The sequence below is a fragment of the Bidens hawaiensis genome, unplaced genomic scaffold, assembly GCF_021521415.1.
Source record: "Bidens hawaiensis isolate Kalapana, Puna unplaced genomic scaffold, B.hawaiensis_p1.1 tig00006734_1, whole genome shotgun sequence".
NCBI classification, from domain to species: Eukaryota; Viridiplantae; Streptophyta; class Magnoliopsida; order Asterales; family Asteraceae; genus Bidens; species Bidens hawaiensis.
This window is the reverse complement of record NW_027491459.1, coordinates 437,714-452,656: the sequence shown is the minus strand read 5'-3', so window position 1 is coordinate 452,656 and position 14,943 is coordinate 437,714. Positions and strand designations below refer to the sequence as shown.

The 14,943-nt window shown below is 38.8% G+C and overlaps 2 protein-coding genes across 3 annotated transcripts; both read right to left on the bottom strand.

The window, feature by feature from the left end:
• Window positions 1-7,796: 7,796 nt before the first annotated feature.
• On the bottom strand, window positions 7,797-8,830 carry LOC143633429 (uncharacterized). 2 transcript variants are annotated; one of them, XR_013153668.1, is made up of 3 exons: window positions 8,329-8,830; window positions 7,973-8,260; window positions 7,797-7,892 (listed from the first exon to the last, which is right to left on the bottom strand). XR_013153668.1 is itself a non-coding variant. In XM_077101746.1 (2 exons), exons 1-2 carry the CDS (start codon window positions 8,758-8,760, stop codon window positions 8,075-8,077), a joined length of 618 nt encoding a protein of 205 aa, XP_076957861.1. In that variant the 5' UTR covers window positions 8,761-8,830; the 3' UTR covers window positions 7,797-8,074. The 2 variants fall into 2 exon arrangements, 1 of the variants encoding a protein (XP_076957861.1); XM_077101746.1 differs by having other exon boundaries at window positions 7,797-8,260.
• A 4,430-nt stretch (window positions 8,831-13,260) lies between these two features.
• On the bottom strand, window positions 13,261-13,858 carry LOC143633428 (zinc finger protein GIS3-like). Its single transcript, XM_077101745.1, has one exon. It carries the CDS (start codon window positions 13,788-13,790, stop codon window positions 13,305-13,307), a length of 486 nt encoding a protein of 161 aa, XP_076957860.1. The 5' UTR covers window positions 13,791-13,858; the 3' UTR covers window positions 13,261-13,304.
• Window positions 13,859-14,943: the final 1,085 nt, after the last annotated feature.

The following is a 14,943-nucleotide window of genomic DNA, read 5'->3' as shown; positions in this document are numbered from 1 at the left end:
GAGGTTATGGTACATTTTGTCACTCCCGGGATGCATCATGTACTTAGACCTATGGGCTTCGTTTAAGATCTTCTCACGCAATCCTCCCACAGTTGGTACCCAAATCCTGTTGCCAAGTCTAAGGATATCATCGTCACCTTTGACTAGCGAGTCAATGGTGCCATTACGTTTTTCATCAGAGATTTGATTCTCGTTGATTGCTTGAGTTTGGGCGGATTTGATTTGGTCAACAAGATCGATTTGAAGTTCTAGCCTTAACGCTCGGACTCTTTTTGGCTTTTCGTGCTCTTTACGACTTAAGGCATCAGCCACAACGTTGGCTTTACCTTCATGATAAACTATTTCACAGTCATAGTCGTTAAGAGTCTCCATCCAGCGTCGTTGGCGCATGTTGAGCTCCTTTTGATCAAAGATATGCTTTAAGCTCTTATGATCAGTGTACACGGTAAATCTTACTCCATAGAGATAGTGCCTCCATATCTTAAGTGCGAAGATTATGGCGCCTAACTCTAGATCGTGAGTCGTGTAATTCTTCTCGTGCACTTTCAATTGACGAGAGGCGTAAGCGATTACTTTCCTTCGTTGCATCAATACACATCCCAAGCCGGAATGGGACGCATCGCAAAAGACAACGAAGTCTTCAATACCTTCTGTCAAGGCCAGTATGGGAGCTTGGGTAAGCTTTTGTTTGAGTATATCGAACGCCTCTTATTGCTTTGTTCCCCATTCATATTTGACGTTCTTTCGAGTCAAGGAGGTTAGGGGAACAACGATTCGAGAAAAGTTCTCGATGAACCTTCGATAATAGCCGGCCAATCCCAAGAAACTTCGAATCTCGGTTGGCGACTTTGGGATCTTCTACTTCGAGATAGCTTCAATCTTAGCGGGGTCTACTTGAATACCATTAACGTTGATGATGTGACCAAGAAATTGCACCTCGTGCAACCAGAGCTCGCATTTCGAGAACTTGGCGTACAGTTTCTCGGCCCTAAGAGTTTCAAGTAACGTTCGAAGGTGATTCTCATGATCGGCCCTAGACTTAGAATAAATTAATATGTCGTCGATGAACACGATCACAAACTTATCTAAGTAAGGCTTACATATACGATTCATCATGTCCATGAACGCAGCCGGTGCATTAGTAAGTCCAAATGGCATAACGGTGAACTCATAATGGCCGTACCTTGTTCGAAACACGGTCTTTGGAATATCTTCGGATTGAACCTTAAGTTGGTGATAGCCGGAGCAGAGATCGATCTTGGAAAAGAAGCTAGCACTTTGGAGTTGATCAAACAAATTGTCGATTCGGGGGAGTGGGTATCGGTTTTTGATCGTAACATTGTTGAGGGCTCGGTAGTCAATACACGTCCGCATGGATCCATCCTTCTTTTTGGCGTATAGTATCGGCGCTCCCATGCGATGAACTTGGTCGTATAAATCCTTTCTCACGGAGCTCATCAAGTTGTTTCTTCAGTTCTTTCATCTCGGTTGGTGCGAGGCGATATGGAGCTTTGGCGATCGGAGCAGTTCCGGGAATGAGATCGATTCTAAATTCTACCTCGCGATCGAGGGGGATGCCGGGGAGTTTTTCGGGAAAGACATCGGCAAAATCAGAAACTACAGGAACATATTTGATTTCTTTGGGTTTAGATTCTTCGGTGACGTAGGCCATGAATGATAAGCATCCTTGATTTAAACATTTGTTAGCCCTTATTATGGAGATTAGGCTAACTTGGCCCGCGTCCTTATCCCCTTCGATTCGTATCGTACGTTTGTCAGGGGCTCGAAGTTCAACAGTCTTGCTATTGCAAAGGATACGGGCATGGTTGTCGGATAACCAATCCATACCCAACACAACATCAAAACCAGCAAGAGTCATAGGTAGCAATTGAACAGGTAAAACGTAACCGGCTAATAAGATTTTTCCGTTTTCTAAAGCTTCGGAGATTTTAACAATTTCACCACTAGCGATCTCGACGTTTAGAGTTTCATTAAGTTTGATTAAGGGTTCGTTTAATAGACTACAAAACTTATAATCTATAAAACTTAAATTGGCTCCTGATTCAAACAAGGCTCTAGCATAGATATTGTTAACAAGAAACGTACCGGTAATGGTTTCCGGTGTGTCGGCCGCTTTCTTCGTATCAAGGACGAACACTCTTGCATTGCCCTTCTTGGGCTCATTCTTCTGACTGCTACCACCCGCACCACCAGTCGCGGGCTTATTCTTGGGGCACTCGAAGCTAAGGTGTCCCATCTCCTTGCAATTGTAGCAAGTCATCTTCTTCTTCCAGCAATCGGTCGTGGCGTGGCCAAATTTGTGGCGTGGCCAAATTTGTGACATGACTCACAAGGACGGGGAGTTAGATGGCATCGACCCCTATGGTATTTCTTGCAAGTTTTACATTGTGGGATGCCGGAGTTGAAGCTCGACCTTCGTTGGTCGACTCTCTTACCCTTGAAACGGGTATTTCCATCATTCCTCGTATCTTGCGTTGACACGACCTTCTTATCTTCCTCTTTGTTGCGGATCATTCCGCCCATCAGGTACCCAGCCAACTCCATCGCGGAGTCGGCAGTTTGAGGTAAATGCGACCTCACCATATCACGAATCTCTCGTGGCAGTCCCCGTATGTATCGCGTAACTTTGCTGGATTCCGGGGTAACCAGCTGGGGCACCAAGCGACAGTATTCATGGAATTTGGTATTATACTCACGAAGGTTCGTTCCGACAACCTTGTGAGCTAGGAACTTGGTTTGGATTTGGTCCGTTTCATGCATCGGACAAAATTTCGACATTAACAGTTCCTTAAACTCGCTCCATGACAACCTATACATAACCTCCCTTCCCCTACTTAACAATAACGTGTTCCACCATTCTAAGGCCTCGCCTTTCAACATCATAGCCGAGTACTGAATCTTCTCTTCTTTCGAACACTTGCTTGTGATTACAATCGTCTCCATTTCTTCAAGCCACCTTACAGTCGCGATGGCTCCCTTATCGCCCGTGGAATTTTTTCGGCCCACAATACTTGAAGTCTTTGAACGTACATCCACCAATCTTAAGCTTCTTAAATTCTTGACGAACGCCTCCATCGGTGTTTGATTCGTGTACACTCTCATCTACGTGCGAGGGTCTAGAACGGGCTTTGGAAACAGATTTTCGGGACGGATTAACCGAGTGAGAGTGAGAATGTTTCGTTTGTCGAGATTGGGACCTAGCCATTGATTCTTCCCTAACAGCATCTTTTATCATCTTTTGGATTCGTTCCATAAATTTTTCGGGAATTGGATTTTCTTGTTCTTTTTTAGGTCCTTTTCCTTTTTCTTTTTGTTTCTCGGATTCTTTTCTGGAAACCTCAACGTTATTACTTTGTTGAGACATTTATCTTTTTTTTTCTATTCTTTTATATCTGAAATTTATAGAATTTCTTTATTAAACACACATTTATTTCATAATTTGTATATACGATACACGATATATACAAGGATTATTACAACACACACTTATATATATACATTCATATCCGATGTATATATATTTTCTTATCCATACAACACATTACAAACAAACTACATTACACACATATATTTGAGCACACACACGCTTCTTCTCTTGAAACACACCATTACCACCATCATTTCAGTCCTTCAGAAATTTCTTGACAATCCTTGTCAGTTTGTTGCATTTGTGAAGAAGCTTCTCTCCTATCTTCTTCTTCTTTTTCCCTTCCTCATCCATCTTCTTTTTCCAGTCATCCGTCTCGTGCAATGCGCGATCAAGGTGTTCCTCGTACGATTGTGGAATGACGTCGGGTATCCGTATTGTGGCGGTGGGTCACGGTAACCCAACGTCACCATCTCGAAGTGGTTTCTCGGTTCAGGATACGGGATGTAAGTCTGATCAGCTGCAAGGTAGAGGTATGTCTCGGCGGCTTGATTTTGCTCGCGAATCTCATCAGCTTGTTCTAGAATTGAAGGGATCCTTCCTTGAAATGGCGGGAATCTTGATGAAGCTTGGTTCCTTAACTGCTCAAGGTACTGCACATACGGATCGACAGAACCGTAACTTGGATTGTTGGAAGTGAGTGATCCATCAATGGATGTTGATATATCATTAGGGTTGTCGGGATGCTCTTCTTCCGGTTCGGTTTCTTTCATAGGATCCTCCTCTTCGGAATCCTCCTCTTCTTCCTCCATAGGATCTTCCTCCTCTTCCATATACTGAGCGGGTTCGTTGATTATCGCAGGCATCTTGAAACTCTCGTAAGGCATCGTCACCCTCATTCTTGGTTTACAGGATGATCCTTCGCCATTGTTGGGTTATGAGTTGACTTCATGAGCGGTAGAGCTTCCAGTATGCCACCTTCGCTGGTCGGAGTGGCACTGCATCCAATCGGAGGATGGGGATTTTGGTTCTTCCTTTATGGGTCGGTTTGAAAGGAAGGTATAGGATGGGTGTGCATTTGGAAAATATCCGGTTGGGTAGTATTGTGGTACTTGTGGTGGTTGGTAGGTGGGAATTTCCAAGGGGTATGCTGGTTGATACATAGGCATTGAGGGTGGATGATAGCTCGAGTGTCTTGAGGGTTCGATTCTTTGTGGTGGCGGACTATCGGGTAGTTTGATTGGGCATTGTTCAGTCCCGGGTAAGTACACCGGTTTGGGACGTTCAACATATTGGTCTTGGCTAAATAAGGACTCAAAGTAATCTTCATCCATGACGTCTTTTGGGAACTTGTAGTATTTTCTTGCTCTTCTTGCTTCACGATCATAATGCTCCATTAATTTTTCATATGACATCTTTGGGTGGTTTAGAATGTAGAGAGGGAAAGAGAAGGTTACCAACCAATCTTATCCCTATTCAAATAACCAAGTAAATATTTTCCTATGCTTGGATCGAAGCTTGGGTATTGTTTAATGATACACAATTCGCTAAGATCGATGGCTCTAATACCAACCTGTCACACCCCCAAACTAGGCCTAGGCGCGTGACTCGATAGTTGGTACTATATTTGTAAATAAATCAGAGTTACGATTATTAGCGGAAGACTTATAAAATATAAGGATCAAAGTTATAAAATATTTACATTACATAAGATGGAAACAAGTTCCATTTGCGTTTACTTGTTTTAAGTTTACAAAACCACCATTTTAGTTATATTAACGTTTAACAAAAATTATCCAAGCCATCGGATTCTTGAGCCTTCGTCCTTTAGCTCTAATCTTGGTTACCTGCAAAATGTTATAAAAACACGTCAGCAACGAATGCTGGTGAATATGCTGACGCGAAAACATTTCCTTTTTACTTTGTTACCCCTCGAGGGTTAGGCGTGCCTCGGCCCATCTTGGCTTAGGAATAACAAAGTTAAAACAACATCATTATAAACCCGAGCCTCTACCTAGGTCACCCCAGCAAGACATCGCAGCGTCCCGACGTACTTAGGTACCATAAATATACACAAGGTCATTCTCACTCGAACATACTTTGGTTCGGCCCATCGTGGCTGGAGGTCGTGACCAGGCGTGGTGCGATGTGCCCACCGCATTTTTCCACATATGTAAGGATCCAGACAAACGTATACTACAGCCTGAGGGCTAGGCTTTTACTCATATTAATAATGTTTTTAAAGACACTTAGTCTCATGTAAAGTTTTACACATAACACGTTTGTTTATTTGAAAACAAGTTTGTAAAAGTAGGGCTTATTCACCTTTGATCGGGATCGGTTTCCAACACCGTCCTTGCGTAATCTTTCTTGATATCTCGCACCTATAGTACGAGTATAAATTTTATTAGTCAGATATACAACCCGGCTTAAGACCTTTAGTCTTATTATCTCGATGAACCTTTAGTTCATTTCTTTTACTTTAAAACCTTTAGTTTTAAAAGAAATATTTATAAACCTTTAGTTTATTATAAAAACCCGACGTTTCTTCTTCTTTAAGAAACGTATTCATTTCTTTATTATTTAAGAATACACATTATACTTAAATAATAATTATAAAAAAGAACTATGTATATATATAATCATACACACACATATATATACTTACATTTTTAAATTTCCTTTTTCTTTTCTTTTCTTTGTTATATAATTTCTTATTATAAACATCGAGTATAATTCCGACTTTGGGCATTAAGTCTTTTAGAATATTTTATTATTATTTTAGTCGGGTAGTAAGCCTTACCTTTCCTCGGCTTAATATTTCCTAGATACTCGAGCAGCACTTCTACGCCGCTTAGTCTTTTCAAAACTCGCTTTGATTGCCACTTCACTTCGACACGCTTCTCGAGACACCAACTTTCTTCTCGGCACGCACTTCGAGGTGATCGTTGGGTTGTAATAACGACACCACCTTCTTGCTCGGAACGTCGTCGGGGAGTGGTACGAATATCGAGTTATGGCACGTTTATCGAGGAATCGGGGCACGGTTTTCGAGGTGGATCGTTGGCACGAATTTCGAGGTGTAGTGAGAGAGTAGAGAGATGATTGAGAACTGATTTTGGATGTGGTTTATGAAGACCCCAGACCTGCTATTATAGGCAAAATCTTGGATCCTATCGCGATACGCGATAGGCTCCTAGTCACCCATCGCGTAGCGCGATGTAGCTTTGCATCGTCACCACGTAGGTTTACCACGTGTTGCTACGTGGCAGACGGTGTGCCACATGTTAACACGTGGCGGACGATGTGCCACGTGTTGCCACGTGTCGGGACACGTGGCGAGAGGTGTGCCACGTGTGGACGCGTGGCAGTCTTGTGCCAGAGGTGTCGGGACACGTCATCGCGATACGCGATGACGTAGGTTCAACCAGCGATCGCGTATCGCTGTTGACCTTTCTAGAATGTTTGACCAAGCCCCATCGCGATACGCGATGGCTTGTCCCTTGTCCCCATCGCGTAGCGCGATAGGACAAGAAAACAGATTTTTCATTTTTAACTTTGGAGTTTGAATTTGGCAGGATTAGTCTCTTAACGTTGGAGAGTTGTCATTTTTTGCCCAAAATTCCCGTGATGTTACACAAGGTGTCGGTGCATCAGATTTGTTTTGTTCATGTGGTGCGGGTACGTGCTATCGTATATCCCGGACGGATGCTAACCCTAGCCGACGCTTTTTGTGTTGTGTAAGTGCTGTGAATGTATTCAACTGATTTTTAACTTAATTTTGAATGAAATTAGTTGATTATATTGGATGGTTGATTGTGGTTGCTCATTACAGAAGGGTTCTTGTGGATGGCTAAGGTGGGCGGATACGCCTACTTGTCCCGGGTGTGAAATGATCCCTGCATTGGTGAAGAGTATAAACAAGAAAGACGAGTATGCAAGAACCAAAGCCAAGGAAGTCACCAAGTTGAAGATTGTTTTAGGAATTAGTTGGATGTTTTTCCTTGTTTACGTTTGTACGTTTTGATTCTTGTGTCGTTTTTATTTGTACTCCGTAAACATTTAATGGTTGAATTTTAATGTTAGTTGTTTATGTTCACTCTATGTTAATGGTAATTGTTTATAAAGTAGACCAGATTTACAGTCTCATTTGAATAAGAGTTTGTATGAAGTGAACTAGATTTATAGTTTGTATTGTTACAAACTAACAATAACACATTGTTTTATAGCATTCATACAAAGCCAATACCATCAAAACATGGTCAATACCATTACACATAACCAAGTCTAAAACAAAGTCAATACCATTACACATAACCAAGTCCAAAACAAAGTCAATACCATAACATATAACCAAATCCAAAATAAGTCAATATCACATAACCATCCCAAAATTAGAAAACACTTTCTCAACCTCATTAACTCTTTTTGTTCTCTTCTCCTCAGCAACTCTATTTGTCCTCTCATCCCGTGACTTGTTTCTCTTCTTCTTTGGCCTACCAATCTATGCAAAAAACGTAATAACATGTAGAATTAATACTTTTCCAATATATGCAAAAGACTTAAAAACATTTGGATTGTTACCTGTTTATGATGTTTTGATGGAATCAGTGTTGTTGGACACCGTGAAGGCATCCAATAATCTTGACTTGGGATTGGCATTATTCGGTTGTCATAAACCTTTTTTCAAGTATTTAACCAGTAAGCCTCAGACACCCATTGCTCGGGTATGCCAACATTCATAGTATTGATAGCCATGTCATTTATAGCCGCCGCTGCATGTTTACACGGCATCCCTGTCAAATCCCACTTCCTACAAGTGCATGTTTTGTATTTCACGTTCACCACGCATTGAGACCTTATACTGTTCACCTATCAATAAAAAAAGCAACTTTAGAATAAAAAATTAAGAATAACGAATGGCATGTATAGTATTGTACCTGGTAATTATAAGCATCCACCATAAGAACAGTCAATTGTGAAGCCTCGGTCTTGATTTCTTCAAATGTTTTTGTAGCATTTGGCGTTAACGGGCCAGCAGCCTTTGAAACCATCTTTCTCACATTGATAATCCGCCTTGTCATGTATTCTCTGATATACTCCAAGCATGTGATCACAGGTTTGTCCCTTGCTCCAACTAATTGCTTGTTAAAGCTCTCACACATATTGTTCAACTGCATATCACACTTTGCCCAACCTGAATAATGTGCTTTTGACCATGATTTAGCTGAAATCTGATTAAGCCAATCATATAATGTAGCATCTGCTTCTTTTATTTCCTCCATGGCTTTCAAATAGTAAGGAATGGAAGTGGCACCGGCCGCTTTTAAGAATATATTTTTGAACAAATCTCCACGCCATTGCTTTCTCATGTTCTCAAGGATGTGTCTAACGCAAAATCGATGCTCATCCCTAGGGAACACGTTTTGTAATGCTGGAATTAGGCCCTACAGCATTAAAAACAGCAACAAATATAGCATTAACAACATTAAAAACAGCATTTACGGCGTTAACAGCAACAAATACAGCATTAACAACAACAAATATAGCATTAACAGCATTAACAGCAACAAATACAACATTTACAGCATTAACAGCAACAAATACAGCATTAACAGCAACAAATAAGCACAAAAAAACACCATTTGCAGCATAAAAAACATCATTTACAGCATAAAAAGAGCATAAAAATAGCATTAACAACATCGAATTACCTTTTGACGGTCACTAATAAAAGTGAAGTTAGCATCGGTGGGCAAATCAAAGGTATCTTTAAGGCACTCTAAGAACCATGTCCACGAGTGTAGAGTTTCAGCTTCCACCAGTGCAAAAGCAACTGGATAAATACACATGCTAGCATCTAGACTTACTGAAGTCAAGATTTGACCTGGAAATGGGCCTTTCATAAAACATCCATCTAGCCCCAAAAATTCTCTTCCCAACATTTGAAAACCTTTCTTTGTAGCACCATAACATATATAAACCCTCCTAAATTGCCTAGTACGACTGTTAGGGTCAAGACATGGTTCAACATCTACCTTGACATGGGTACCGGGGTTGGCTTTTACTAGTTGTTCAAGGTACGCTCTTAGCATACCGTATTGTTGTATAAAATCACCATCCTCTTTATCATTAGCAAACTTCTTTGCTCTTCTAACTTTCAATTCGGAAACGTGGATTTGGTGCTTCTTTTGGATTTGGTCTTGAAGAGGTTTCACGGGGATTGTAGGATTGGTTTCAATTTCTGGCTCGATCTCCCGCGCTATGGTGCCCATAATGTGTAGACTAACAACCCTAGTTTGGAGACATTGATGTTTGGGGGAGATTGTCTTTACACACCATTGATCTAAAATGGATGGTCTTGAGATCTGAATTGCCCAAGGGCAAGTGGGTTTAGTGTTCCTTTTTTTGACACTTTGAGCCCTAGGGTTTTCCCTAGTTAGCAAGTTTGATCCCTCACCACTAATCAAAGTAGGATTTTTACCCAAACATACAACTCTATATCTTATATTGTCATTTTTCTTAATGTAAATATCTCTTCTTGATGCCACTGCATAAGTTTTAACCATCTCATTCAACGTATCCTTATTTTCAATTAACTGACCGACATAGAATGGGCATGCATCACTCCCAGGCCCAGGACAAATTGCTTTCCTTCTTATCCTCTGCTTAATCGTATTCAACACAGTGGAATTATCTTCATCACTGTAAACAATGTCAACGTCAATACTCTCCTCCTGTTCATCACCTTCATAATCATCCAGGGCATTATCTGTGGTGTTATAAACTTCAACCACATCGGCATCAACATTATACTTGAAGACACTCATGTCAACTTCTACATCTTCCAAATAATCAGAACCATTTTCTTCAACATCGTAATCTGGATCATCCTCTATTTCATATGAATCTGATTCATGTGAATCGGTTTCATCACAATCTTCCTCATTTAACCTATTCGATGTGTATTCTATATCAACATCAACTTCATCTACTTCATTTGCAAAGTGAAAATGGGAAGAGGACGATAAATTGTTTATCAAACGTGAATGCCCATGTTCAACATATATCTCAATCACCTTAATCCCATCTCTTACAATATCAAATATTTTCTTAAAATCAAGATTGTCACACAGTGGATGCATACCCCAATCCATACACTTATTTGGTTCTCTAAAATGAAAGTAAAGTACATCGTTAGGAGGATATCCTAGATTTCTTGCCATATCCACCAAATCATCCTTACCAATTTTTCCAACCTCGACATTGTCAATGAAAACCGACCGTCCTCCCCCATATGCTCTACCGGGAAATTGAGAAAACTCACCACCATGGAAAATATTAAATGTAAATAAGTTATTATCATCTGTAATTAAAAAAAAAGAAAGAATCAATCTTTTATAATGGTTTTGAATTGAAAAAAACCTAACTGTGATATCGACCATGGACATTGAATAAAACCTAACTTTGATTTTCAAAAAAAAAAACATTAATCAATCTTTTAAAACTAAAAAAAAAAAACTAATAAGAACTTACTGTAACTTTCTATATCAAAATCCTCATCGGTAAGGCGCAGCCTCCACACTCACCGACTATAATTTCCGTCACACCTTTGAACGACACCCGGAAAATCCGTCACATCAATGACGGGGGCTGCAAAATCCATCAACGCCGCCTTTATTGAAGGTCGTCGGGGCTGTTAAGGGCCGCCGGAATTTGAAGGTCGCCGGATTCTGTTAAGGGCCACCGGAATTTTTTGGATGGTCTGTACTATTGAACGGCTATGAAGTAAGATGTAATATTGATTGTCCAGGGTAAAATTGTTTTAGGGTAAATATTTTAGGGCAAGGTTACATAACTACCCTTATTTGGATGGATAAATTAACAGATGTTAGACGGAGGGACTCACATAGTTCAAGTTTGTAAACCATGGGGACGTACAAAGTTCATAATTCTTAACAGGGACTAATTGTGACTCCGTAGAAAGACCACAGGGACTCATTTAGCAACTTTCTCTAAAAAAATAATAATTCATATATTATTCTTGGGCTTCTGTTTTAACAGATAATAAATCCCCAACAAGTTCTTTGAATTTTGTAAAAGACAAACTAGGCCATAATCGCCATTTGTGAATAATTATAATAATCTAACCAATTAGGTGAAAATCAAGATATTCAGTTCCGTTCTCAAGAGAAAAATGACGCTTTTAATTTTCTATTTTGAAATCCCGATTGTTCGAGGCTTCTTCAGTCACTTGCAAGTTGCAAATCGCCAAATCACAAGCGGCGTCACTTCTCGTGAACAACATTTTGAAGCTTTCTTAGTAATTTTAGATCTCTACATTTGAGGATTCACTGTTCATCATCAGAAACCAACTAAATGATTACACATAACCATGTTAGTAAAATTATAGAAGTAATAGAAAACAATATGGAGATAAAGGTGAGGAATGGGACATGAAGTTTTTATTAAATGAAAGGGAAATAACTTTAAGGAATGATAATTTTTAGTTAAATTATCACACATTCTTATACATGATACAGATTCCATCAAAAGCTTGCCTTTTAACTTTTGATAAAACACCTACGCTAAGGAGACTGTAAAGCCAACAAGTTTAATTGGTATGATAAGTGAGATGCTACAATAATAATTACATATTTAGTGGGAAACCTTATTAGGGGTGATGAGTCCTCAAGTAGGTGGTTGTGACACCATACAAATCAAACCTCACATCATTCACAAACAGGAGAGATTTTGAATTGTAATGACTGTTAGATCTTAAATATTATCAACGGATTTTGAACGTCCAAATTGAACGTATTTGAGTTGAAGAAATATTCCACAAAAAGTTTTCGCTCCAAGTATTTTTACGGTGAAAAATAAAGTGGTGAATTCACGACAAATACGTCATCTTTCTATTCGTTGAACATCCTAAAAGAACCGTTGTTGCTTGAGTACTATTGTCCTTTGTGAAAGAAGATAGAAGCCCCACCATGATCGAATTAAAGCACCTTAATGCATAATGCATGCACCCAATTGCACTCAGCTAGAACATGATTTAGAGAGGTAATAGTACTTTAGGTAGCTAAATATTTAATTTTTAATTTATCTTCTTCCACATGAACACTAAAATTGTTCTTTCTAAGTTATGGTAGGACAATCATACTAACCGTAAGGACAATTAACTATACAGAAGTATCAAACTTAATTTATAGCTATCATTATCATACATTAAAATTTAGTACTTAGTTTAAAATATAATAAACTTTTAGAGAGTATCTTTTGTATAATTTTTGAAATTAAAAGATGTTTACATACAAGCAATATAAGCAATAATATGCATAGTACTTGCATACAAGCAATAATATGTAGAAGAACAGTGAATATTTTATTACAAATGCTATCCTAATTGTAAAGTGTTGATTAATCTTCCAAGAGATGGTTTCAATGCTCCAAAGGAACATCACATCTCTTAACAAAAAAAGAATAAATTAGGAGAACTTGTCGCTAGAAAACTTGCCAGGTAAATCGTAGCTTGTGTTAGACAACCGCCACTCTCAAGAGGTTAATTTCAGTAGGAAACCTGTAAAAACAGGTTTTGAATACACAACTTCTTTTAACAAATTATCAATAATTGTACCATCCCTTGAAGATTCTGTTATTAACAAATTATTAATCTAACAAAACTAATCATTTGTTTGTAATTGAGATATATACTCAAGAAAGCATAATTTTTGGAAACTAAATAGTAGTTTTTCCAATAGAAAATGATTACATGAAATTATTAAACTCATCTGGAATCAAAGCCAAAAAGAAAAGCCACAAATGGATAAAACTAAAACCAAATCATCAAAATATATAAATTAATCAAACCCAATTGAAAGTAAAAATAAAAAAGTAACTAAACCATAAAACTTCAAAGATGAAGACCAACATCCACTCCATCACCATTATCATCTCCTTCTTCAATCATCCTTGATGAACTTGAAACACCCATGTTGACTTGAGGTGGTCGTCCCATGTAAAACCTACCAGGAAACCTTAACGGAACACCCGACAACACCTGCGGCTGCGGTTGTTGTTGGAACTGCCCAGATCTTGCTGCATGTGCACTAATTATGGTCACTGGAGCTGCAAACCTACGGTGATGGTTGCTCATGAAATGCACTCTTTTTAATCTTTGCCTTTCTTTTTTGTGTGCGTTTTGGTGGCCACCTAATGCTTGTGAGTTGGCGAAGTCTCGTCGGCAGTATTGGCACTCGAATCGCTTGTTGTCGCCTTCGAGTTGAGGTGCCGTGGGAGCGATGTTGCCGTCAGTGACCGAAACGCCAAATAGCTTCATTACTGAATTAGAGGAGGAAGAGAATGAGGCATTTTGATCTATTGACGAGCTCTCTCCCATTTGGGTATCTAAATAAATTATGATGGAATGAAATGTTTGTTAATTTTTAATGAAGTGGAAACCAATATATATATATATTTATATAAGGCTATGTGTAGTGGAGGGGCAACAATTGGGGGCGAATTGTGACACGTGGCGCCCAGTCAGCAAAGGGGGCGAATTTGTTTTTTGAGTGTAATGGTGTAGAGGCTACAAGTTGGGCCCACAGTATCTTTTTTTATTATTTTCTTTTTATAAGTAAACTAATCAAATAAAAACCAATTTTTTCAAATAATTAAATAAAAATGCATTAAAATTAAAAAGAAATACAAAAAAAATACATAACTAAAAATATAAAAAAACATATAGCTCGGTTGGCGTACATGTTTAGGTTCGGGTCGAGAAATTGAAACGGATAGCTCGGTTGAGGTTAATCGGGTTTCATTGTAAGTTCATGTTCGGTTGGTTTTGGGTTGTTTCTAAGATTCATTTTGCATATACATATATATGCAAAAGGGATAGCGGCGCAACTTGTTGCTCGCTTACCCATTATCCAGATGTAGTTCGGTTTGTGTTATATATAAAATGATTTATATATATACACACAACATATATACATATACATATATATACACACACAACATATATACATATACATATACATATATATACATACACAACATATAATATAACATTATTATTATTATATTATTTCCCTCTCTCACCGGCGACAAATAAACCCCGCCCCCACCCCAAATCGCCCACATATCGCCTGGGGGCGATGTTTGCGTCCTTCCACGCCTAATTTCGCCCCAAACTCACGCCCATTACACATAGCCTAATGGACATGTGTATCAGTGTATGTATATATACAGACACAACGATCAAGTAGAAAAGTAGACGTTTGTAAAATCGTAAATAATAAAAACTTACGTAACAAAAGATAACGTGGTGACACGAATTTGATTGGTGTAAATTAACTTTGTGACAATGGTGAAACTAAGAACTCAATAATAAAACAAATAAATATTCATAAATTTAAAAATCAAATAATGCAAATAAAAAATAGCCTTTAGACATCCACATCTAAAAGCCACTTAAAAAATCAAATATAACTTTGTGGCACTCACCACACATATTGATCTATAATACATACAAACGAAACCTTTAAAAG

Bases quoted from the DNA above. Each gene is read 5' to 3' on its own strand.
- LOC143633429 (XM_077101746.1), bottom strand. From the start codon at position 8,760: ATGAGAAAGCAATGGCGTGGAGATTTGTTCAAAAATATATTCTTAAAA. The intron at 8,261-8,328 runs GTACAATACTAT...TTTTATTGATAG, and splicing joins TGGATGCTTATAATTACCAG to GTGAACAGTATAAGGTCTCA.
- LOC143633428 (XM_077101745.1), bottom strand. From the start codon at position 13,790: ATGGGAGAGAGCTCGTCAATAGATCAAAATGCCTCATTCTCTTCCTCC.